This window comes from Gossypium arboreum, chromosome 12 (genome assembly GCF_025698485.1).
Source record: "Gossypium arboreum isolate Shixiya-1 chromosome 12, ASM2569848v2, whole genome shotgun sequence".
Classification (NCBI taxonomy): Eukaryota; Viridiplantae; Streptophyta; class Magnoliopsida; order Malvales; family Malvaceae; genus Gossypium; species Gossypium arboreum.
In genome coordinates, this window is record NC_069081.1 from 94,148,088 (window position 1) to 94,173,262 (window position 25,175).

The window sequence follows — 25,175 nt, forward strand, 5'->3', positions numbered from 1 at the left end:
GAAGAAAAAAAGTAGTTGACACTTGTTTGAAATTAGAGTTAAAATTTCAGTTAAATATTTAAATGACAGTAGTTTAAATTTAATCATTTTTGCTCTCTATCTTGATATTGTATTTATGAAAAAGTTGGGACTGAATATAGTTCTTAGGATCACGGTGGATGCTAACATCCCAAAATTTGTCATAGAAATTGATGCTACCATTGTTATTAGTTATATTGTTAAATCCCTTTTATGCCTTTGTAGTTTCATTGCTCTGAGACTCGGTGAAAATTGAAGGCGTGAGATCTATAATATATGGCGAGCAACCAAATTGAGTTCATACAAACTAACAATTCTCTGTTGAGTAGCCATGTTTATTTATGTTTCATACTTGGTTTTGGAGAGGTTTTTGGAGAAGTTTTTAAAGTGTCTCACGATGAATCTCTTAATAACTTATTATAGTCTCCAATCAAAATTTTGTCTTCTAATCTTAGGAAATGCATGAATGCTTGAACCGACAAATTCAATAGAGTCAGAGCACTTCCGTACGTGACACTCAACCACATACCAAAGAAATGAAAACATATGTGCTTGGTAGGGTTTGAGGCTTTGAGCTCGCATACTACAACACGTAAGGCAATTGAGCTATAATTGCCTACAAATGCCCTATATGTTTTAGGGCACAGACTCAAACCCGGTAAAGTGCAAATGCTCTCATTTCTTTGATAAATATGTCCCACAAAGTCCATCCCAACGAGACACTTCTACTCTATTGAATTTGTCCCCTCTTAAAGTAATCTCAGATACTCGAGCTCTCATCAAAATCGAGAGACAACTCCAACCAGGAACAATACCATATATGTTGGTTAGATTAACCAGCTCCGAACAAATGATACTTACATGATTTTTTGAATCCCTATCAAAACCTTCTCAGTTCTCAAATTCACCAAATTCGATAGGCTGCATTTGGATTAGCTTGCAAATTTCCGAAGCAGAAACATGCATAAGTTTTACTTCACCTGTATAGCAAATATTAACAGCAATTTCGATTTCCATATGAAATTATTGAATACCTGTATAAGATTTTACATATATGACCATGAAAAAAAGGATGAATCTTTGCATACAGATGCAACATTTAATCACCATCCCCATGTACTTTGTCTATCTATTATCTAAAAGAAACAGGCATTACCAGTGAAAAAGGAAAAAAATAAATAAAAGATCAGAACTTTCTGCTTCTTATATGAAAATGAAAAAGCTAGCCAGTTAATACAACATTGGTAATATCTGGGAATTTCTCCTTAATTGCAGCTTTGATCCCTGATCCAATAGTTTCAGGCCCTGTATAACTCACAACACATTCCCCTTCCTCAATAGACAATACTTCCACACTCCCACCATAATTCTTAATAGCTGGTCTCAATATATCAAGATGACGATTCACTGCCTGTGTAAGTCACCAATCCCAATCAAATTTCAATTTATCTGAAAAAAAAAATTGTTTCTTTTTCACAAATTTCATGTTTAAGTAGAAACCCACCTCAACAGTAGTTTCCTTTTGTTCATCATCGTATACTTGTCGAATATCCTTGACTGCATCCCCAAATTTTTCTTTCAAAACCCTTTCGATCCCCATTTTCATGGTTGTTGTTGAACTAGGGCAACTCTCACATGCTCCTGAAATAAAAATCAATGGCAGATAAATCTCGACTCACTAAAACAATTTCTACCAGCCATAACCATAAGCACATAAATAGTAATAAATCATGAAAACGAAAAAAAAAGAAAAGGTGACCTTGGAGTTTAAGCGAGATGATGCCATCTTCAACGGACAAAACGTCGACGTTTCCGCCATCGGCAATCAAGTAAGGCCTCACGTCATCAAGAACAAGGTCCACGTTTTGAGCGGTGAGCTCGAATTGCTTTGAAGAGTACAGTCCGGTAGACGACGAGCCGGAGGGTGCGCTTGGGCTGGAGCTCGAGCTCGACGCTTTTACGGCTGTTTTCTGGTGGGTTCTTCCAGAAGGGAACCGTATGCGTTGATTTAGGGATAAGAATTGTGGGATTTGAAGGGGTTTTGTTAGGGTTTGCGGAGAAGAGAAAATTAGGTTTTTGGTTAACCGGATTCCAGCAATTGAAGCCATTTCCGATCGGTGCTGATTTGGGGAAGGATTGCCAATAAAATAACTTCAGCGACGAACAATGTAAGCTGCCCTTGTTAGTTTTGTGGTGCTAGAATTTTTATTTTGTTGGTTATTAAATTCTCAAAATAATAAAACTTAAAAAGGCAAATTGCACTTAAGGTCACTAAATTATTACTAAAGTTATATTTTGCTCATTTAACTTTTAAAATTTACAAAATGATAATTAAATTATTCAAAAGTTTTTATTTAAATCGTTGGGTTGTTAAAATCACTATTATATGACCTTCTCTATCCATACCACCAGCACCAATTGAAAGCTCTCATTTCATTTCTTTTCTACAGTTCAGTTTTTTTCATGGAACAACTTTGAACATAATGAATTTGCATATTAAAATTCTAACAACTTTCTTTTTTAATCTCCGACACTGACTATCAAATCGGCTTGAATTTAAAGTGTGTTCTTCTACTTGCCTATAAATATTAATCCACCGTACTGATCGTCGAATTGTCACTTATAAACTTAATAGCCCAGTAAAACTTTTGAATAATTCAGTAATTTAAATGAAAACTTTCGATTAATTCAATGACCATTTTATAACTTTTAAAATTAAATGATCAAAACATAAATTTATTAATAATTTAGTATGGTCTAAAAATTAAAAAATCGTTAGTATTTTTTCCTACCGGGTATTTATAATATATATTTTATATAAATATATAATTTTATTTGTAAATAAAATTTAAGAGAAGATCCACTTTTATTTATTTTTAAAGAAAAAAAGAAAATCTAGGAACATTAGAAACAACATAAACATGCAAAACTAATATGTAGGTCCCTCACCATTTATTTGATTTTTAAAATTTTATTCTTTAAAAATATTAATATGTATCTCTATATAACTATATATATAAAGGAGGGTCCAAACTTACAAGTGGCATCCCAAACCATGGTTTTCTTTTCTTTTCCATTCTATTGGTCAAATTTCAATTTTAATCCCTTTAATATATATTTAAATTTGATATTTAATCTCTATACTTTAATTTTTAATATATATTAGTTTGTATATTTTTATAATATTATTAATTAGTTTAAATAAATAATAAACTTTTAGTTAAAACATTATAGGATTATATATAATTTAAATACTTTAAAAGTCTTAAAGACTAACATGCCATTTCCTTTTCTTTTTCTTTTTTAGGTTTGCATTGGCATTACTTTTTTAGGTTTGCCTTACTGTTTTCTTTTTTGTTGTTTTTTACATTAAGATAATGGTTAAATTTTAGTTTCGGCTTTATAGTATCTTTGAAACTTGAGATTTAATCTATATAATTTATTTTGACATAATTTGATCTTCTTCTTTTATAATGTTCTAAATATTTAATATTGTTAATTATTTCAATCAAGATATTTACCTTGATTTTCTTAGGAACAATATTCCAATAAAAATTATTTTATCATGACGAGTTCTAATAAATATTTTCAAGAAAAAATCAATATTAATTTTATTTTCACACGATTACCAAGTGATTTTTTAATTTTAAAATGTCACATTAGTAAATTTAATAGAATATTTTAATCTAGTTAACAATTTGACCTAAATTTTTAAACCTGAAAAGTAAATAGTTTAAATTTTTGAAACTAAAAGTAGATTAAAATATATTTTAATCTTCAAAATTGTACTCTATAATTTGACACAAACAAATATCCAATCCAAGGCGAAGCGAGGAATCATACTAATTATATTTTATAATAATAAAAAACATTCATTATACATTGAATAACAATTTTTTCTGATTATTAATTTTATATAATTATATTATATAAAATATTAATTTTATAAATTCCATCCTTCTTGATTTGGATTTGGGCTTTTTTGGGCCTTGTCTTGTACAGGGCTTGCCCTTATTTGTACCATTCTCCGTAATGGAATTTTTATTTGGAAAAAAAGTTATAATTTATAAATATAACTTTATTATTACCTTGATAATCGTAGTTTTAATCTTTCTAGTATCTTTAAATTTAAGATTATATATACACACACTTTAATTTAATATAATTTGATCGAATTTAAATAATTAACATTGTTAATATTTTTATTAATATAAAACGTACATTTTCTTTAAAATTTTTCTTTCAAACAAAATTTCATGTCAACACGATGAAATAAGATTTGTAATAAAATGTACTATTATATTATTAAAAAAGAAATAATACATAATTAAATGTAAAAATTCAATATGCTCTTTCAAAAGACTTAGAGAGAGAGAGGGCTTAATTACCTATTGGTGATGCATCTTTCAAAGATATTGTTTGGGTAACTTGACTTGGAAGTAAAGAAGCTTATACTCTCTTTGTTTATACATAATTTGGCAAACTCTCTCTTAGATTATTAATTTCATATTTTTTCAGTAAACTTAATTCTCTTCTTTAGTTTTCATTTTTTTTTGGAAAATATGGATATTACATATATAATAATAGTAATTACATGTTATTATTTATTATCATAAAATATTAGAGTAAATTAAAAGTGATATAATTTAGTTAAGGTTTATTGGGCTTTAGTTATTAAATAAGGTATGAGACAAATATGTGTAGATATTCTAGTAAAAAATTTTAATTGATGATGGGTGATTAGAAATTAGGGTTAATGTGCAAAAGTTATATATTAGGGTTATAATTTCCAAATTATACATTTATAATTTTTCCAATATCCCATCCTTAGAAAAGAGAAAGTCACTTTCTCACTTTCTCTAAATTGCTTATGTGCTAATTTGGAAGATCAAAACCATAAGATTGAAGATTTCAAGGAATCAATGGATTCAAATACACTTCCGCATTTAGTTTTATTCTTGATGATTTTACATAACAAATCTTGATTTATTAAGTTTTGTATAAGAATTTTACGGTTCTCTTTTTTTCTTTATACTTGTAGCTTAATAATTTCGAGAAAAAAGATGATGAATTTCCTTAGGCCAGAAGATTTTAAGAATATAAACTTCGATCCCAAATGGAGTGTTTTTGATTATTTGTTAGAGATTATGAGAGTTGATCAAGAGAATTTGAAAGAACGAAATTTTAAAATCAAGAATTTTGAAAAGAAAAGTCATGGTTTTGGGTGTGGAAGCTTCATGCAAGAGAAGAGTTTTAACAACAATGATAGATTGAGAAGGAAATGCCAATTCATGGAAGAAAATATCAAGAACAAGAGACCCATTGTCTCTTATCCACCACCATTGTTGTCTGAAAGCTTGAAACAACAGGATCGAATTATTTTTTGGTGATACAAAACAACTATTTTATATCGATGTGAACCCTCAAGCAAGTCGATTTTTTATATCATTTTCGCAACTCAAATCCCATGAGTTTCTCAATGAGTCCGAAACTAAGCAATTGAAGGCTAATAAAGAAGCCATTAAGGTTCATTTGTTGGAACCAAATAGAAGAAACTGAAATCAACTTTAATAGGTGGGATATAAGTAAAAGTTCAATGTATGTCATTACAATTCATTGGAATTTTATCGTGAACAACGACCTATTGAGAAAAATGGAGATCACATGTATAATAAGAATAATTATAATGTTAGCTTAAATTAAAAGTTATTAAATAAAGTATGAGTTAAACTTGTGTATCTTAAGGTTATTATCTCAAATTACATATAAATAACTTTTCTGACATCTCATTTTTAAAAAAAGAGAGTCACTATTCTCTAAAATACTTGTGCGTCAACTTGGAAGGTCAAAATCACGAGATTTCAAGACCTCAAGATATCAATGGATTCAAGATCACAACCACGAGATTTCTGAGCCATATCATGTCGAATCATTGAGATTTGATTAAATTTTTATTTTTTTTGGCATGATTCATTCATAAAATTTCATGGATTTGATATTTTGATTTCGCATTTTGGTTAATTTGAGATTTATGATAGAAGTTGTAGGGTTTTGATTTCCAATATTAAAACTAAGTGATTTTCGATTGTTTTGAATATATATATATAATTGAATGAGAATTCAATTTTAGAGATTCTTTATTAATATGTTACAGATTGCTATGACTTTAAGAATCAACTTAAAGAGAAATCAACTCAAGTTCCGTTAATTAAAAGAAAAATCGATTGTGATGGTGATTGGGTTTCGTTATAAAACTATACATTTTGTTATTTATTTTTAGTATACAGTTAAGTATGATACAAATTGTATATTTGTATTATATTTAATTTTGATTTTTTTAACTTTAATTTTATTATAGGTTCTTATTATATCTGTTCTTTTTGATACAATGCCTAGAACTATCCATAGCCCCTCCTCAACCCTTAAATAGGAGGATAATGCGCTTCAAAGCACTTAACAACCCACGTCCTTCTGTGCTGGCAACAATACAACTAAGAAAAATTATATGCATTTGAAATGAAGCGTGTGGTTTATGGAATAAAGCATGAATAGGATGTTTTGAATCCATAAAAAAATTATGATTTTAAGTTTTATGTGTATTTATGTTAAGATTATTGATTTTTTTATGAATTCAATTATAATTTTATGTCAAATTGGTTTGATGGATATTTATTGAAGTTGTTATATTTCTGATATGAATACATATTCAATTTTTGGGTGCTTTACACAAATTCATGTTGATCATGATATGTGTTTAAAGAATTTGATTTTAAGTTTGGTTTTGAATTTTAGTTGTAAAAAAATAATAGTTGCTTGTTTAAGTATTAAAAAAAACAGTTAAAGGTTAAGATTTTCGATTTCTGATTGCATCATTTAAACAACTTTATTTTGGGTTATTTTGGAAACTGTAGTGTGATCAGAAATTTAAGCTTTGATCTTTGATTGTTACGGAAATTTCAAATTTAAATATTGGTATATTTATATATATATTTTTAAATAACTTAATTAACACACATCCCAAACTATTCAGTGAAGCGTCACTATAAACCACATAGTCTTTTCCCAATTCAGGTAAAGTTAGAATCAGTAATTCGGTCAACATCACTTTTAGCATTTCAAAACTCTCCTGACACTGATCGTTCCACACAAATGGCACATTCTTTTGTAGCAACTTCGTCATTAGCGTAGCTATTTTGGAAAACTCATTTACGAATCTTCGAAAATAACCGGCTAAATTAAGGAAACTCCAGATCTCTAACACATTTTTCGATGCTTTCCACTAGAGGATAACTTCGACCTTTTTTGGATCAACTCAGATTCCCTCACTTGAAATAACATGCCCCAAAAATACAACCTTGAATAATCAAAATTCACATTTACTGAGTTTCTCGAAAAGTTGCTTTTCCTGCAAAACTTGTAAAACAATTTTGAGATATTTATCATGTTCAGCTTCCGATGTTAAGTATATCAAGATATCATCAATGAATGCTACTACGAAGTGATCCAAATAAGGCTGGAATATGCGATTCATGAGAATATGAATGTCGCAAGAGCGTTTTTTAGTTCGAAAGGCATCACCAAAAATTCATAGTTACCATATCACATGTGAAATGTTATTTTCGATACTTCACTATCTTTTACTTTTAGCTGGTAATATCCTGATCTCAAGTCAATCTTAGGAAAGATAGATGCACCATTCAACTAGTCAAACAGATCGTTAATACACGACAAGGGGCAACAGTTTTTTATTGCCAGCTTTTTTAACTACCGATAATCAATGTAAAGTCGTATCAACTCGTCTTTCTTTTTGACCAACAGCACTAGAGCTCCTCAAGGCGACATACTAGGATGTATAAAACCTCGATCCAGTAAATCTTGCAACTGTATTTTTAATTCTAAAATCTTATGCAACAAACATATTATCACATGTATAATATCATGTCAATATGTTATTTCCTCGTAATATTAAAATAATGACTATGTTATTTTAGCTAATGGGCTATATGACTGAAATTTAAAATTTGAATAATAAAAGAATTAAATTTTGTGTATAAAAAAATAAATGAGGTTTTGAAGTGTAAAATAAAAAGATGAATAAACTCGAGATAAAAGGATATTATTAATATATTTGAGTCAAATTTATTTTTAAATTTAGTTAATTTTAATTTTATGTTTTTTTAATTTTAAAATTTTAATCTTAACCAAATTATAATTGTTAAATTTGTTTGACAATGTACTATAAAGTTGTAGAGTGTTATATTAAATTATATTTGATTGATTTCGTGTTTTTAATATGTTATAATTTTTGTGTCTTTTATTTTAATTTATTTGACATTAAGTTGAAAAAATATTCTCTTAAATATAAGTTAAATGGAAGATTTAATCTTAATCATTAAATATTAGGGTAACCTACATCATTAGTTATTAATTTATGGGTAAGTTTTCATTTTGATCACTTAATTTGAAAAGTTACAATTTGGTCACTAAACTATTCTAAAGTTTTCATTTAAATCATTAAACTATTTAAAAAAATTTATTTAAGTCCATGAGCTATTAATTTTTTTTTTTAAAAGTTCTACCATTAAGCTCCAAGCGACAATTCAACAATCAATATGGTGGATCAATACCCATCGACGAGTAGAAAAACATACTTTAGCTCCAAGTCAATCTAACAGTCAATGTAATTGTTAGAATTAAGTGACCCAAATTCTTATTTAAATAAAATACGATGGAAAATAAAAAAAAAGTAAAATCCATATAGAACTAGACTTCTTTTATTTTATTTTAGAATAAGGTTTTTAAATCTTATTAAACTCCATCTATTTTATATTGATTAGGATAAGGTGTTTCAATCCTACTAGAATATGGCTTTGCAAGCCTATAAATAGACATAGTCTATTCCTCTTGTATTCGATTCAAATTTTTCGACATACTGAATTTTCTTCTCCTCTACCAGTGGTTTTTTCCCGAAAGAGTTTCCACGTAAAATTTGTGTGTTCTTTATTTTATTTATTTTATTTTATTTTATTTTTCACAGTAGGAGATCAGAGAAAGAAGCTATTTGAATTTTCATTCGTAGATTCATGATGTCCAAAATTATTTTATGAAAAAAAATAAACTGTAGAAGAAAAGGGAAAAGAGACCTTAGTATTCACGCTTTTACTTTTAAGAATTTATTCTCTTTATTTTTTTTCGAATTTATAAATTCAAGTCAAATTGTTAATACCATTAAATTCAATGGTGTTAACAACTCACAAAAATTGCATCATCATTTTAATCAAAGTAAAGTATTTGGGCTAACCATAATCATTGTAAAAGTTGATGTATCAAATTATGTTAAGAAGTTAAAGTATAAAGATTAAATTTTAAATTTGAGCATAATATAGTGACCAAAATTGAAATTCAACCATAATGATATAATTTGTAAAAATAAAATACGGTGTCATGCCACTTTGCCATATTCATGGTCTTTTTTTTTTTTTTCTTTTTCTTTTTTTGTTTTTGTTTTTGTTAAAACATTCAAATATAATTGAAAAAATTAATTTTAACCTTTAAACTATAAATAACTTTTTATTCTTAAATTATGTCCACATTTAAAGGATATGATAGTAACAAAATAAGATAGCTATCACGTATAAAAATATAAATTATTTAAATTAATTAATGCCATTATAAAGCAAACAACCCAATTATGTTAAATTAAAATATAAATATTAAATATCAAATAGGAGTATAGTAGAAAAATCAAAATTACGGTTTTACTATTATTTTATAATGACTAAAAGGAGGGAAAACAATGTCATTAGTTAGTCCAAATAATTAACACCGTTAATAATTTTGGTAGTTGATAATGATTTTAAAAAACATATTCCAACTCATCATGTCAAAATAAGAATAGTATTTTTTTTAAATCTACATAAAAAGTTAATAATAGTAGTCAACAATATTGATTATTTAAACTAAATATTATAAAAAAGGCTAAATTATCGTAGAATTTCAAGTATAAAGATTAAATCTTAATTTTAGGCCTAGAATAGGGACCAAAAATGATATTTGACCATTTTTTATGAAATGCAAAAAAAATGACCAAGACATGTGGCAATGTAAGAGGGTATTTTTGACCTTAAATATATATTTAGGTTATAGATAGACCTGCTCATGTGGCCCGACCCGAAGGCCCACCCCAAATGTGGCAGGGTTTTGGCAAACATATAGGCCCAAAAAATAGGCTTAGACAAAAAAATAAGGTCCATTAAAAAAATGAGTCGGACCTCAAGTAAGGCATTTTTGCCCTGGCCCAGTCCGGCCCGAATTCACTAAATGACAAAAAAATCTGCTCCTTTTTTTTTTTAATGTTATTTTCTTGTTGCTTTCTCCCTATTTTGCTACCATTTTACTATTATGTTGCTACTATTTTTTTGTTATTATTTGGACATTGTATAAAACTTACTTTATTGTTAATTTTGTTTTTATTTTAAAGGCATTTGTTAATTTTGTTATTATTTTAGAGGCATTTGCTTGTTAAGTTGCATCTACCTTAGTATTATTTAAGTCTACATATTTTTTAAAATTTATTTCTAATTTGTTAGGAAATATTTATTTTGATGTTTTTAGTATTTTTATATATTATATATATTTAAAAATAATATAAAAAATTAATACATGCCGATCAAGGTGGCAGGGCAGCCGAGCCGCACCTAGGTTTTAGCATTTTTATTAAGTTCGGGCTTGGGCAAAATTTTAAGCCCATTTTTTGGGTCGGTTCAGGCCTAATAAATGGGCCTAAATTTTAGTTGAGTCCACCGAACTGGACCTCTAGTTATAGATACTTTAAAATATTAAAATTATATAATAATTAATGTATTAAAATTTACAATATTTAATCTTTCAAAAGAATTATAATATTTTAAAATAATTATGACAAATAAAAAAATGATGAGATAAATATCAAATATATACATGAAGTTTATTTCAATATGTAATTTGATACATAAATTTTGAGTTAGTGTAATTATAGACATGAAATTTGAATTGTAGTTCATATATATATATATATATATATATATATATATATATATATATAATTTTTATTTTGATTCAACTGAATGCATTTAAATAAATAAATCATATATTTATTTTCATATTGGATTAATATAATTATTTATATATGTAATATATCAATTAAAATAATATTAATTTGATAATATTTTTAATAATTTATGAAAATTAAAATCATATAAAGATTTTCTGTAAAAATTACATAAAATCAAAGTTTATATATAATATTACACAATAAATTAAAATTTAAAAGGATAATTTTGATATTTATCCGTTATGAAAAATTTATATTAAGTAAATGATTTTTGCCAATAATATTAATATACTAAATGTAAGCGAACGGCTAGTCTTCCACAAGCGTCGGCTAAGTAATTGCCCGCCATGCGCATAAGAACCCCAATCCTCCCTCGGAAAAATCCCCGTCATCTTTCTACACTTCCGACGATCAATCTCGACAACGATATCAATAATTGCCTCCAAAAAACCCGCTTTAACGAACCCCAAAAGCTCTTTCACCAAACCCCAATTGCCGGAAACATCTTCTCATGGAACGCAATGATGAAGCCTAATCTTGGAAATGGCCAGACTGAACATGCCCAGGAACTGTTCGATGAAGTGTCGCTTAAAACCCCCGCTTCTTGGAACACATTTTTATCGAGCTTAAACAAGATCCAAAACCCAGAGGTAGTCTATAAAGGCTTTCTAGAGATGGGTAGAGTTGGTTTTAAACCGAAAGAGTCCACCATCTCGACTTTAGTCAGTGCGGTTTCTGAAACAAAGTTCAACGTATTGGTACCGCAAGTTCATGCACTTGTTGTTTGTTTGGGGCTTAATATGAGCATGTTTGTGGGGCCTGTGTTGATGAAATGGTACTCGCGAATGGGGGATGTAGAGGGACTGGGAAGAGTGTTTGATGAGATTTTGGTAAAGAATGTTGCTTGTTGGAATGCTCTGGTTTCAGGGTATATGGAAGTAGGGTATTTTAAGCAGGCTCGTAGGGTATTTGATAAGATGCCAGAGAGGGATATTGTTTCTTGGACTTCTTTGATTGATGGGTACATTAGGAATAAGTGGGTTAATAAAGCTAGGTCTATGTTTAATAAGATGAACCAGAAGAATGTGGTTTCTTGGACTGTGATGATCAACGGATATGTGCAAAACGAGAGGTTTCGGGAGGCGTTGAAGCTGTTTGTTTTGATGTTAAGATCTGATACGAGGCCTAATCAGTTTACTTTTTCAAATGTCTTGGATGCATGTGCTGGATGTTCATACCTTATTACCGGCCTACAAGTCCATTCATGTATCCTAAAGTTTGGGATACCGCAGGATTTAGTATTGTCTGCTTCCCTAGTCGATATGTATGCAAAATGTACGAACATCGATGCTGCATTTTGTGTATTTGAGTCCATGCAGGAGAAGAGTTTGGTATCATGGAATTCCTTGATAGGAGGTTACGCAAGACAAGGACTTGGAAGAAGAGCGTTGCAGGAATTTGATAGGATGATTAGCAGTGGTATCAACCCGAATAAGGTTACAATGTTTAACGTTTTATTAGCATGCAGGGGTAGTGGATTGGTCAAAGAAGGTGAAAGACACTTCAACTCAATGGTCTGCAAGTACGGCATACAACCAGGGTTGGAACATTATGCCTGTATGATGGAGATATATGGGAAAGCAGGTCAGTTGGGTAAGGCTGAGACATTAATCAAGGGGATGATTTTGAAGTTCGATGTTGTTCTTTGGGGTGCATTTCTTAGAGCCTTTTATTTATACTCCGGTTTGGAACCTCCCGAATTCGCCACAGAAGGTATTTTAAAATTGAAAACTGATTATCCTGCAGTTTATGCAGCGTTTAGAAAGATACATGGTGGAACAGGGAAACGGAGTGGTGTAATAGAATTTAGACCATCGAAGGAGATGAAACAAAGGAGGAATATCGCAAAGCAGAAGGCTCTTAGTCAGATTGAATCTCCGGTGGAAGTCAAATGAATTGAAATACCTCGACACTCGTTAATACAATAATGCTTCTTAGCTGCAAATCTTTAGCCTGACTGTTTGACTAGTATAGCCGTTTCGACGTGGCATCTGCTTTTTTATAAATGATGTCTTGATTCGTGAAGAATTGGTATACAGATTACGATGGCCGAAATCACAGGGCTCGACAAATGAGAATGATGAATAGAATAAAGGGTTCTTGATTCCTTGTTCTTCAATTTCGCAAGAAACCCATTGTGACATGAAACATCAAGAATGTTTTCAACACTGGCTCGTTGCATATAGTTGCAAATTGGTTGTTACGTCACACTTCAAGCATGTTTTAAAATCTATTGGTTATAATTTATAATCAATGACTTGGAATATATGTATATCTTGAGAATTTTTTCCGCTATAATGAGGCGAAGCACATTATAGAATGATTTAGAGAAGGATGTTTTCACGGTAAAAATGATTATGGTTCATGGTCTGCGATTACAAGGTGCAGATGTGAGAGACAAGTGGGCAGGGAGTTATTGTATTTCTTTAGTATCATTTATTCTTTTGATCCTATTATGTACCCAAAAAGACAGGAGGAATGCATAAACGTTTTTCAGCATAGTGGGATTGTTTTGATCCGTGTTCTCTCTATTGACAAAGTCTTCGATGTTTATTTTATGGTTCATGAAGACTAGATTTTTTAGGGTTCGTAGTTGTCCCTTTTAATAATGTCATCTTTTCTTCAGATGCACTAAATCTTCAAGTCGTCACAAAAGATCCTATTTATCTGTAAAAGAGAAATACCGGTATGTTAAAATGAATGTTATTGGCTATTCAGACAACCTAAAAATATTGCAGCAGAAGAAGTTTTGGTTGTTTGGTTTTTACACGCAGCAAGCAAACTTGGTAAATGTCTAGAGATTTCCATAGCCGAAGGATTATATTCTTCTGGATCTATTATGCATCAAATACAAGCCTGTAAATTACACATACTTGTCTTGCATAAGAACAGCAGGCAAAAATATGATCTGTATTCTCGTTCTGTGTTGCATAATTTGCAGGCAAGCTACACTTGTTGGAAGTATTACTGCCAACCATGAAACAAGAGAGATGCCTAGGAATGGATGGTCCTCCCCATACAGCCTTGTGCCAGGGCACCTTAGATTGCTTTTGTTTCATGCCTTGTAATTACCCGAGGCACACCAACTTGTAGCATCAGGTCGCTCAGTTTGAGAAGCTTCTTCCAACTCCAGCTATGTCCTTGAGTTGGCTCTGCTCCAAAAACTAACACTGTTTAGGTCATACGGTTCTAACCAAGCCACCCATAGTGAACCAGTTTGCACTTTGCACCAAAACTAGCCAAAAAATTCTAAGCATGCAAGCACTATTCCATAAAATCAGATCTTCAACCCCAAATCCTTCCTTTCCAACTTACTGTAGCCCCCCTTGCTGAGCCTTCATTGTCTTTCAACACCGAGGAAGTAGAACCCTTTGTAAAGATCAAAAGATCGTTTGCAAAGAAGATATGAGTAAATTGCACCGTTTTATATCTCGGGTGAAAATAAAAAAAAAATTGTATCTTCCAGCTTTGTTCAAGAGGGTTGATAAATCATTCATGCCAATAATGAATAGGTAGCTCCTTTCCCTGCAGAGAAATACCCAACTAATCATCCATTCCATTCAAAGCAATTGAGAACTTTGAATGCGAAACACAGCCTCAAATCCATTCAATAAACATCTTTGGGAAGTACTCCCAACTAAGGGAATCAAAGATTTTCCTTGGATCAACTTTTAAACCACATCTTGGGGGAAGATCCTTACTCCCATGCCCATAATCCAATTCCATAAATGCACTCTATATAGATGGCCGAGTCCTCTTCATTCTATTTGTGGGAATCTTCATAATGCACATACAAAAAGTAGTAGGACAATAAATAGGCCTAAAAATCCATAACCAATCTTGGGTTAGGGACTTTGACTTATATCAATTTAAATCCAATCAAATTCTTCAGAATCATCCCCCTTTTATTTCGCATTCGCAGCTTAAGTTCTTCAAATTAAGTCCTCACGAAGTCGAATTATTTCATATTTTATTTACTTCAGGCTTGAATAACATTTCCAGATACAAATAACTTCTCATTTAAACTTGAAACTGTTCAAATTTTGAATCAATTTAGATACAGGGTAATTGAAACTCATATTTGGGAATTGATTGAATCAGGCTTTCCTTCACAGATCAGGAATCAGCAGGAGAAAATTTATCACAAGGGTAATGAGTATTAAAAAGAAACAAAATCATGCTCGTTTCTTCGTTCTTCAAAGATCATTTCAAGTGTTCCTTAAATGATTAAAAAAGAAGGTTAAAAGAACAAATTTGGAGTGCTAGTACAAAATACAAGATAGCTAGGGGAAGAAGTTCCACATGATGTTACAAGAAATTTTTGTTTCTTCCAATTTATCAACTAACATACTACGTAATAACTCCCAAATAGCACCGTTGAAGAAAAATTCATGTCAAAACAACTTGTATCAATGGTCGTAGCACTTCATCTCCTGTTTCGACTCTCCTCCCGATCCTTCTCCTTTTTTCTGTAAAGCTTTTCGAGGACTCGCTTTGCCTCACACTGTGGGAAGTTTTCGAGATCATAATAATGTGGTGCTATATCAACTAACCTGTATCCATCAAAAGAGTGCATATGTAAATTAACGATCTATTGGACAAAACTAATCTCGGGGTTTCTCAATTCATGTATCATGAACCCACACCAACCATAAGAAAGGAGAGACTAACCATTCACCACGAATATCTGTCACAGTACGAATAAAATTCCGGCTTGTCAGGACATACTCGTTGTAGATGACCCACTCTGGCTTGTGATCCAGGCAATTTGATGGATGCAAGTGCACCACCTGTAAAATAAATAATACAATACACAGTTACATTCCACGCATGCACCTCCAAAATGAGAAAAAACTTCACCAAGAAAGAAAGCCTGATCCAGAAACAGAGAACTATTCATATGGACCTGGTTGTCTTTAACTGTCAAGTAGTGCCCCGTGCGCTCCAGATGAGCTACCTGCATGAAATACCCGGCAAGCATGGCCTTTCTAATGTTGACATAGTAGTCACGGCTGTTGAAATCAGTGCTGCAAAGCTTGAGATTAAACCTGGACATAATGCGCACGAGCTGTTGTCTAACATTATCAGCAGCCTTCAGCGCTCTATGGTTGATGAAATTCTCATAGCACCAAGATTGATCCTCGTCTGCAGTTTTGATATATTATAACTCTTAGGTAATTGCCATCAGAAAATAAATCTGTGTTGTTTTTGGGGGAAAAAGGATGAAGTACTTACTGTTTTGTTTGTAAGCATGGTACACGTTCAAAAGCGTGAGATGATCACCATCGATATGCCCAAACCGAGCTTTTGCTTCATCTGCAGCTTTTTGTGCCTCCCTAGGCCGTACAAAGCAATTGGGTACTAAAGAAAGAATTGAGTTATCACAGAAGAGGCCCATGGTAGGTCAGCAGAGGCATACAGGCAAGGCGACACCATTTGCTTCATGAGAGAATACTGAGAAACTGAAACTATCTGCATCAGCACTTGCTTAGAAATCCTATGGTGCATGCCAACAGGGGCATGGAACCCAGACAAGACAGTTGCTGATGACAACCTAAGACACATTCCAGCTTAACTGTATCAATGCATACAAGCATATGCATGTAAACAGTTAAACACCTAGTGTTGTGCACTAGCCGAAGTGCAAACACTCTTTCAGATAGGGACGATATCAAACAAGATATAGCCCCAGGACAACTTCCTAAGACCTGACTCAACAGAAACACAAAGCATGCTAGAAAACAAATAGAAGTACCTGAAAGCATGGCAGCAACTGAAAGAATCTCATTTGAACAGTTGAACTCAGAACTAACTACGAGCATCTTCGACATTTGAGGATCCAAGGGGAATTCACTCATGATCTCACCCAACTTTGTTAAGTTACCCTCATCATCCAATGCTCCCAAGTAATTCAACACTTCCAATGCACGCATCAATGTCTCCGGAGCAGGTGGGTCCATAAAATCAAAATGTACCAGATCATCAATTCCTAGTTTCTTCAAGGTGAGAACTGTATTTGCAAGGTTTGAACGTAATATTTCAGGATAGGTCTGCGGCTGCAGATCATTATTAAAACTCTTCTCAGTGTAGAGCCTGAAGCATTTCCCAGGTTGTGTTCTTCCAGCACGTCCAGATCTTTGATGTGCACTTGCCTTTGATATAGGAGATACCAATAAGGACTCAACACGCACTCGTGGGTTATAAACTTTTTGTTTAGAAAACCCAGGGTCAATAACATAAACAATGCCATCAATAGTCAAGGAAGTTTCGGCAATGTTTGTAGACACCACAATCTTCCTTCCAGGAGGGCCACCCTCCTTCACGGGAGGTGGAGCAGGCTCAAAAATCTTCTGCTGCATTGCTGGTGGAAGAGTTGAATATAGAGGCACTACTTTAACAGGACCTACTTGATCCCCCATGTTTCCTACTTCTTTCGTTATTTTGCGACAGGCATCTTCGATCTCCTCCTCTCCAGTTAGGAAAACAAGTATATCACCAGGAGGTTCACACATGTGTATCTGCACAACAGTCCGTATCGCAGCCTCCAAGTAATCCCTTTCAGGTTCCTGAGTGTAGAATATCTCCACAGGGTGAAGCCTACCTGGAACCTTCATAAGTGGTGCACCATTAAAATAACCCTGAAACTTTTCAGCCTCTAGTGTAGCACTCATAACAACAAGCTTAAGGTCAGGTCGATTCTTTAAAACTTCTTTCAGAAGCCCAAACAGCACATCTGTAGCCAAAGTTCTTTCATGAGCTTCATCGAGAATAATCACTTTATATCTTTCTAAAAGAGGATCTGTCATCGCTTCCCTTAAAAGCATACCATCTGTTAAATACCTGTCATACAACAAAAACAAAATAACCTTAATCGTCTCCTATTCATATCCATTTCTATACCATTAATACCAAATAAAAATCAGTAAAAGTCAAAGCTTACTTCAAAACAGTCCTTGCACTACTGCAATCCTCGAAACGAATACTATAACCCACCTCCTCTCCAATAGTCACATCCATTTCTTCAGCAACACGACGCGAAACAGACATGGCAGCCACTCTTCGAGGCTGGGTACAAGCAATCATCATTTTCCTACGTTTATCCGGAGTTTCTATATCAACGGCGTCCAATACAAACTGAGGAATCTGCATAACACCAAAAAAAAAAAAACCCTAAAATGTAACTACCTAATTTTTTTTTCCTCAAAAACAGAAAGCCCACAACAATTGTCCATAGATAGTAAATCAAATTTCAATTTTTCAAAAATACACAGCTGAAAAAAGTACTAACCTGAGTAGTTTTACCGCTACCGGTTTCACCGACCAAGATAAGGGTTTGATTCGCCCTCAATACTTGCAAAAACTCTTCTTTTTGTTGCCAAACGGGGAGGGTTTTCCTCTTCTCCAAAATATCGTAATACCTTTGAGAATAAGGCCGTCCATTCCACTTGTTGATCGAGCTGTTAGCGTTCGTCTCCGTAAAACCTAAACCGTTCGATTTCGCGATCTTAGCCGATGGCTCGTCCGTTACATCAAACAAGCTCACCTTCCTTTTTCTCTCCGTACCCATTCAAAACTCTACAATTTATGAATTTGATTGGGTCGGTTGATTAAGAGCTCCTCTATTACAAAAAGAGGGGAATATGAAACCCTAGAAGTGGAAATCAGGTTTGGGTAAAAGAGGGAGGCTAGGGTATTTTGATTCTCGGTTATTTATATTTAATTATTTTAATATTTACGAAAATATCACTACTTGCTTGCTTGACTGCAAAGATAGAAGTAGAACTTTCTAGATTTACTAATTGGTCCCTAGTATTTGATTTATTTACTTACAGACCTACAACTTCGGTTGAGCCCAATTCTCCATATTTTTTATTACGTTGGGCTTTTGAAGACCCCAGTTTGTTTGGATAAAAATGCAATTTTTTGTTTTTTTAGAATCTTCAACCACCCCTCAAACTCAACAATCTCACTATTGTGGTGCTTATGAAACTGTCAATATGGCAGCGGGGGTTACCGCTACTGGAGGGGCCATGTATAAGCAAGAAGGGGATTGGATCTTGGATTTAATCAATATTTAAGGGTTTGTTCTATTTTTTATATTGAGTTTTAGGGTATTCTAGATAGTTTGTTCTTTATTCAGGAAAAATGGTACCAATCCACACAAATAACCTAGACATAGTCAAAGTCATACAAAATGTTCATTTGGCAAACTCTTTTTCAGCTTTGTTATGAAGGATTCATATGAGACTTAGTAGATAACATTGGAGGATAAAATATAATTTTAGGGAGAGGAACCATGTTGCGGATCACATAGCAATAATAGTCATGACAATGAGTACTACATGCAAGTGTTTGAAGACATTCATGAAGATCTACTATTTATTCTTGAAATTGATAGAATTGTTAATTTTCGATTATGATAGTTTAATATAGTTTGTACCTTTTTTGCCCCTCTCTTTTTTTTTTGCGCTTAATGTTGGAAAATTTGAATATGCTTAAATTTGTTGAATTTTTTAATTTTAGGACTAAATTAATAGAATTTGTAAATATTAATGGACTAATTTTATTATTATGCTAATAAAAAGTCATTGTTAATGATTGTTAATGATTTACTGGAAGAGTGACTAAAATATTAAATTTCTATAATGTTAGCAACTAAAATAGAAAATTTTAAACCTAAGTAATCAAAATAGAAATATGCTAATAATTGAGTGACTATTTTTATAATTTACCCTAAGTTTTTTTATCAAGTTAGCCTTTTCAAGACCCAAGTTTGCCTGGATCAAAAATTCAATCTTTGTCTTTTGAGAATTATAAAAGCAATTAGATATTATTACACGTAGGTAAAAGAAAATATTTTACATTTTAAAATTTATTTAATAATGAAATTAGGTGGATAATAATAATATTATTATTTTCGTACATGTCTTCAATTCTTAGATTTATACTTTTAATTCTTTTATTTAAAGATAAAAATAATATGAAGCCTATACATGGTGGCAAATTGTTACTTGACACATTTTTGCTGAAACTATAGATTGAAAGTTCTTTCAGTCAGAGTTTTAAACGAAGTACATCAGGGAACTATATTTAGAGAATAGAAAATAAGAATTTATTTTGTTAAAATAAGGAGATCTCTCTGTAGTGGATTAAGAACGGGAATATATGCAACTTAGCAAGTATGCTGTGGAGCTTGTTCCGACTGAAGAAGAAAATTGTAAACGCTTTCTATATGGAATGTGAGATGAGATCACGACTCATTTAGTTGCATTGAAAATTAATGAGTTTGTTGATTTTTCCGAACGGGCAAAAATGGTAGAACAATATTTGGGATTAAGTAAGAAATCTTAACCTTCTCGTGTAACAGGAAAATGATTCAAGGGTCCTAGCTCACATTCAGTACCAAAATAAACCAATGAATCTCGTGAACATAGAAAGACAGTTGCAAGATTAGCTACAACAAATAGAATGTGAGATCACCAAGGCACCATTTATGTTGGCAGTGTAAAAGGACCGAATAAACCTCTGAAGCACCGAGTTGTGAACATTGTGGGAAGAAACACTAGGGAAAATACTAGAAATTGACTAAAAGATTTTTTCGATGTGGATCACTAAAACACTTCACTCGTGAATGTCCGAAGAATGAAAATGATAAACTTGATGTTACACAGAAAGCTGCATCAACAGTTAGGGGTCAAGGTTTTAGCTAGGGTGGTTCGGTTTCGAGGGGTGGATTAAGAAAGAGGGTGAAATAGTTGCTCATCAACCGGAGGCTAGAGCGTCGGCTCGTGCTTATGTTGTATGGACACGAGATGAGGGGGATGCTATCGATGTCATAGCAAGTATTCTTCTATTATTCTCTACACCTATTTATACTTTGATAAACCTTGGTTCCTCTCATTCATATGTTAATACTGATTTGGTCAAGTCTGGGAGTATGAAACCTGAGATGTCAAAAGTAGTTATGTTTGTATCGAGCTCGTTGGGTCAAATGGTGTTAGTTTATCAAGTGTGTAAACGATGTCCGTTAAAAATTCTAAATTTGATGTTTATGGTAGATTTATTAATCATGTCTTTTGGTGATTTTAATTTAATTTTGGGTTGGATTGGTTAACCCAGCACAGAGTGATTCCTAATTGTCGAAAAAAGAAGTTTTCAATTTAGGGCTCAAATAGTGAGATTGTAGAAGTGAATGGTATTAAAACGAGTGGTTTGACTTAGATTATCTCGTCGATTCGAGCTAACAAATTATTGAAGTAAGGTTGCGAAGCCTTTTTAGCTTATGTTATCAACTTGAAGGCTAAAGATGGTAAAATCAAAAATATTCGAATTGTTTGTGAATTTCCTGATGTATTTCCTAAAGAATTATTGGATTACCACTTGATCGGGAGGTTGATTTCACAATTGAAGTGTTTCCTAATACAACTCCAGTGAGAATATCCCTTTTATCGTATGACACCGAGTGAACTAAAGGAATTGAAAATTCAATTGCATGATTTACTGGACCGCGACTTTGTACATCCTAGTATATCGCCATGGGGAGCTCCAGTATTGTTTGTTAAAAAGAAAGACGGTTTGATGCGACTTTGTATAGATTATCGGTAGTTGAATACGTTGGCGATTAAAAATCAGTACCTTCTACCCCATATTAATGATTTATTCGATTAATTAAAAGGAGTTACGATTTTTTCTAAGATTGATTTACGATCCAGTTACTATTAGTTGAAAGTAAAAGATAATGATGTACCGAAAATGGCATTTCGTACCTGTTATGACCATTACGAATTTTTTGTAATGCTTTTCAATTTAACAAATGCACCGATAATATTTATGGATCTCACAAATCGTATTTTTCAACCTTACTTGGATCAGTTTATGGTGGTATTCATCAATGATATTTTAATTTATTCAAAATCGGAGAATAATCACGAACAATATCTTAGAACTGTTCTACAAATTTTGCGAGAGAAACAACTTTACAAGAAACTTAGTAAATGAGAGTTTTGGCTACCAAAATTTGTATTTCTAGGGCATGTCATTTCTACGGACGGGATTTGCATTGTTCTAAAAAAGAATAAGGCTATATTACAATGGAAAGCATCGAGAAACGTATCTGAAGTTCGTAGTTTCCTTGGTTTAAATGGTTACTAGCGAAGATTTGTTAATGGATTTTCAAAGATAGCTATACCTTGGAAGTGTTGTCTTCCCAATATGAGAAATAGACAACTTTGAATTGTTGGTTGTTAACACCACTCTCATTCATTTGTACTCAGTCATGTCTTACAGTTTTTTCTCGTCACTGGTCATATGATTGGAGCACCCAAATCAATGATCCAATCCTCATTGTAATCTATTTTTGACTTTATGGTTTCTGCAAAAGCTAATTCCTCCATGTCTTCTTTCAGATCTTCTTGATCCATTCCAACAGAAAACCCAACTTATGCATCCCATTCTTCATTACTGATGGATGTTTCTAGCATAACCTCTTTCTTCTCCTCTCTTGTGGTGGCCTTATTTCCTTAGAAAGTCCGCCTCTTAGGGAATATGCACTCATGAGCAAAATAACTCTTATTGCCACAATTGAAACATTCACCACTTTAGCTTCTATTGTTATTCCCGTTTTGTTGGCTATAATGTTCTTTTCCATGTCAAGCTCCCCCTAAAGTGTTACTTATCACTTTTAGATCAAGCGTGCCTGCTTGTGTCAACCTTTCTTTCGCCACTCATTGTATTTGATGTAATACCCCTACCCGTATTCATTGCCGGAATAGGGTACGAGGCATTACCGGAGTTTACGAATTAAATTTTTTTTTTATATTCAATATAGCCCCTTTATAAATATCTAACCTTTCCTGCAATATTAAATCGAGACCAATCCACATCAACCAAATCAATTCAACATATTTTCAAGATAAATTCATGCATATTTATAAGATAACGTCATCACATATCTAAAACCAGGTTTGTTAACCGTACTAATGGCTAACTTTACATTCATTTCACGTTAACATTTACTTTGTTAGCTTAGACATGTCATTGATTTCCAAAATAAAGTTTCTTTATATACCGAAATCCTGAGGTTGACAGTGTGATGTGTCTCCGACCAAATCAGACTTCCGAACTCTTAACACTACAAAACAGGGAAAAAGGAAACGGGGTAAGCACTTTGTGCTTAGTAAGCTCATGTAACAAGAATTATACTTACCTAATATTTTCAATACAATACAATAAACATCCATATATCCATTCAATGCATTATTACCCTAATATGCACAAACTCAACATTCAAGTTAGTACAATAATTTCCATGTACCAATAATATATACCATGATTGATGAGCTCATCAATATCATAATTTCCATTTCCTTCTTATTTTTTTATACTTATCCCGTTGAATTTATCGAAATTTTGATGGATTTTCAGAGGTACACTTTTAGTGTACAATTAAGTCCGTCAATTCATATTCATGTGCACATATCCATTTCAGAGAGCACACTCCCTGAACCTCAACCTTGCGGCGGGATTACCAGTCGAGCTAAATCCTCGCAATATAAACTCATAGAGTATTGTCGGGATTACCGGTCGAAGCTAAATCCTCAGAACGACAATTACTCTAATGAGCTTGGATCTGAATTACCATCCGAGTTAAATTCAGACCTAATTGGATTACCGTCCGGCTAAATCCATTTTACACATATTCTTCGGGAGGGCTATATCAAGATAGGATCACCCGTCCGGGCTAGATCCTTTTTACCGTCAATTTCTTTTCAAAAATCCATCGAATTTTCCTTTCATTCAACCGGGATTTCTTCCCATTTTATCAAATATATTAATGTTTCATAAAGTTTCATATAATGAACATTCAAATCATATTCATATCAAAAACATACAATCTCAAGCATTTAAGAATATAATTCAAGTTACACGAACTTACCTTGATACTTGTTTGTAAACAATAAAAATCTACTAATCCCGAACTTTTTCCTTTCCTCGGTCTAGCTTCGTATTTGAATCTTCCGGATTTGGTGCAAAAATTATGAAATACCAGCTTATAGAACCCTCCTATGGCGTTTTTAGCTGCTGGAATTGAAGAGAAATGAAGAGAAATCTAGATATTTCCTATTTAGTCCTAGTTTTATTTAGTTAATTTTGCAATATTCCAATTTTACCCTTAATTTATCAATTTTTCTGCTGATTTCATACCCTTGCCGTCCATCCCAAATAACTTTTGGGTCTAATTTCCTTTCAAATCTTTTCTCATTAGACTTTTAAGCTATTTAATCATTCTAGCAACTTTTACACCTATTACAATTTAGTCCTTTTCATTTAATTGACTACCCAAACATTAAAATTTCTTAACGAAATTTTAATACCACATTAATAACATTTCATAAATATTTATAAAATTATTTTTGACTCGGTTTTACGAGATAGAGGTCTCAATACCTTGTTTTTACCCAATTTCTTCAATAATTCCTTTTTCTATCTAATCACTAAATCGGTAAAATTTTTCTATCAATATTTTCATACGATTTTCCTATCATATCAATTTTCATGCAAAAATATTGAAATAAATTTCTCTTTAAATCAGATTTGTGGTTACGAAACCACTGTTCCAATAATTTTGAATTTAGGCCATTACAACTCTCCCCCCTTTAAGGATTTTCGTCCTCGAAAATCTTACCAGTAAAGAGATTTGGGTATTGTTTCCTCATTGCCTCATCCGGTTTCTTTCTATGATTTCATATGGCCCGATAAATCTTGGACTCAGTTTACCCTTTCGACCAAATCGGAGGACTTTCTTCCAAGGAGACACTTTCAGGAATACCTTGTCACCGACTTGAAATTCAATCTCTTTTTGTTTAAGCATATGATTTTTAACGATCGAAAACTGCTTTTAGACTATCTCGAATAACCTTTGCTTTTTCTTCTGTTTCCCGGATCAAATCAATCCCATGTATCTTCCTTTCACTAAGCTCTGTCCAATATAACGGTGTTCCACATT

General features: G+C 32.3%; 3 protein-coding genes across 5 annotated transcripts; 1 reads left to right on the top strand and 2 right to left on the bottom strand.

The window, feature by feature from the left end:
• Positions 1–1,028: 1,028 nt before the first annotated feature.
• On the bottom strand, positions 1,029–2,238 carry LOC108465715 (nifU-like protein 1, chloroplastic). The gene is made up of 3 exons (XM_017766101.2): positions 1,778–2,238; positions 1,523–1,659; positions 1,029–1,429 (listed from the first exon to the last, which is right to left on the bottom strand). The coding sequence occupies exons 1-3, from the start codon at positions 2,124–2,126 to the stop codon at positions 1,241–1,243; spliced, it is 675 nt and encodes a 224-aa protein (XP_017621590.1). The 5' UTR covers positions 2,127–2,238; the 3' UTR covers positions 1,029–1,240.
• A 9,134-nt stretch (positions 2,239–11,372) lies between these two features.
• On the top strand, positions 11,373–13,669 carry LOC108479110 (pentatricopeptide repeat-containing protein At2g13600-like). The gene has a single exon (XM_017781522.2). It carries the CDS (start codon positions 11,458–11,460, stop codon positions 13,063–13,065), a length of 1,608 nt encoding a protein of 535 aa, XP_017637011.1. The 5' UTR covers positions 11,373–11,457; the 3' UTR covers positions 13,066–13,669.
• Positions 13,670–15,354: 1,685 nt separating this feature from the next.
• LOC108479425 (probable pre-mRNA-splicing factor ATP-dependent RNA helicase DEAH2) lies at positions 15,355–18,924 on the bottom strand. Of its 3 annotated transcripts, XM_017782005.2 has the most exons (7): positions 18,459–18,919; positions 18,111–18,313; positions 16,926–18,010; positions 16,406–16,531; positions 16,077–16,315; positions 15,842–15,960; positions 15,355–15,723 (listed from the first exon to the last, which is right to left on the bottom strand). In XM_017782005.2, exons 1-7 carry the CDS (start codon positions 18,735–18,737, stop codon positions 15,597–15,599), a joined length of 2,178 nt encoding a protein of 725 aa, XP_017637494.1. In that variant the 5' UTR covers positions 18,738–18,919; the 3' UTR covers positions 15,355–15,596. The 3 variants fall into 3 exon arrangements, with proteins under 3 accessions (XP_017637494.1, XP_052878696.1, XP_052878695.1); XM_053022736.1 differs by lacking the exons at positions 15,355–15,723; positions 15,842–15,960; positions 16,077–16,315 and having other exon boundaries at positions 16,409–16,624; positions 18,459–18,924; XM_053022735.1 differs by lacking the exons at positions 15,355–15,723; positions 15,842–15,960; positions 16,077–16,315 and having other exon boundaries at positions 16,409–16,632; positions 18,459–18,924.
• Positions 18,925–25,175: the final 6,251 nt, after the last annotated feature.

Coding starts and splice junctions, on each gene's coding strand:
- LOC108465715 (XM_017766101.2), bottom strand. CDS start 2,126: ATGGCTTCAATTGCTGGAATCCGGTTAACCAAAAACCTAATTTTCTCT. Junction 1,660..1,777: donor CATCTCGCTTAAACTCCAAG/GTCACCTTTTCT, acceptor TTTTTATTTCAG/GAGCATGTGAGAGTTGCCCT. Junction 1,430..1,522: donor AAAAGGAAACTACTGTTGAG/GTGGGTTTCTAC, acceptor TGACTTACACAG/GCAGTGAATCGTCATCTTGA.
- LOC108479110 (XM_017781522.2), top strand. CDS start 11,458: ATGCGCATAAGAACCCCAATCCTCCCTCGGAAAAATCCCCGTCATCTT.
- LOC108479425 (XM_017782005.2), bottom strand. CDS start 18,737: ATGGGTACGGAGAGAAAAAGGAAGGTGAGCTTGTTTGATGTAACGGAC. Junction 18,314..18,458: donor GTAGCGGTAAAACTACTCAG/GTTAGTACTTTT, acceptor GGTGTTATGCAG/ATTCCTCAGTTTGTATTGGA. Junction 16,316..16,405: donor CCATGCTTACAAACAAAACA/GTAAGTACTTCA, acceptor TCAAAACTGCAG/ACGAGGATCAATCTTGGTGC.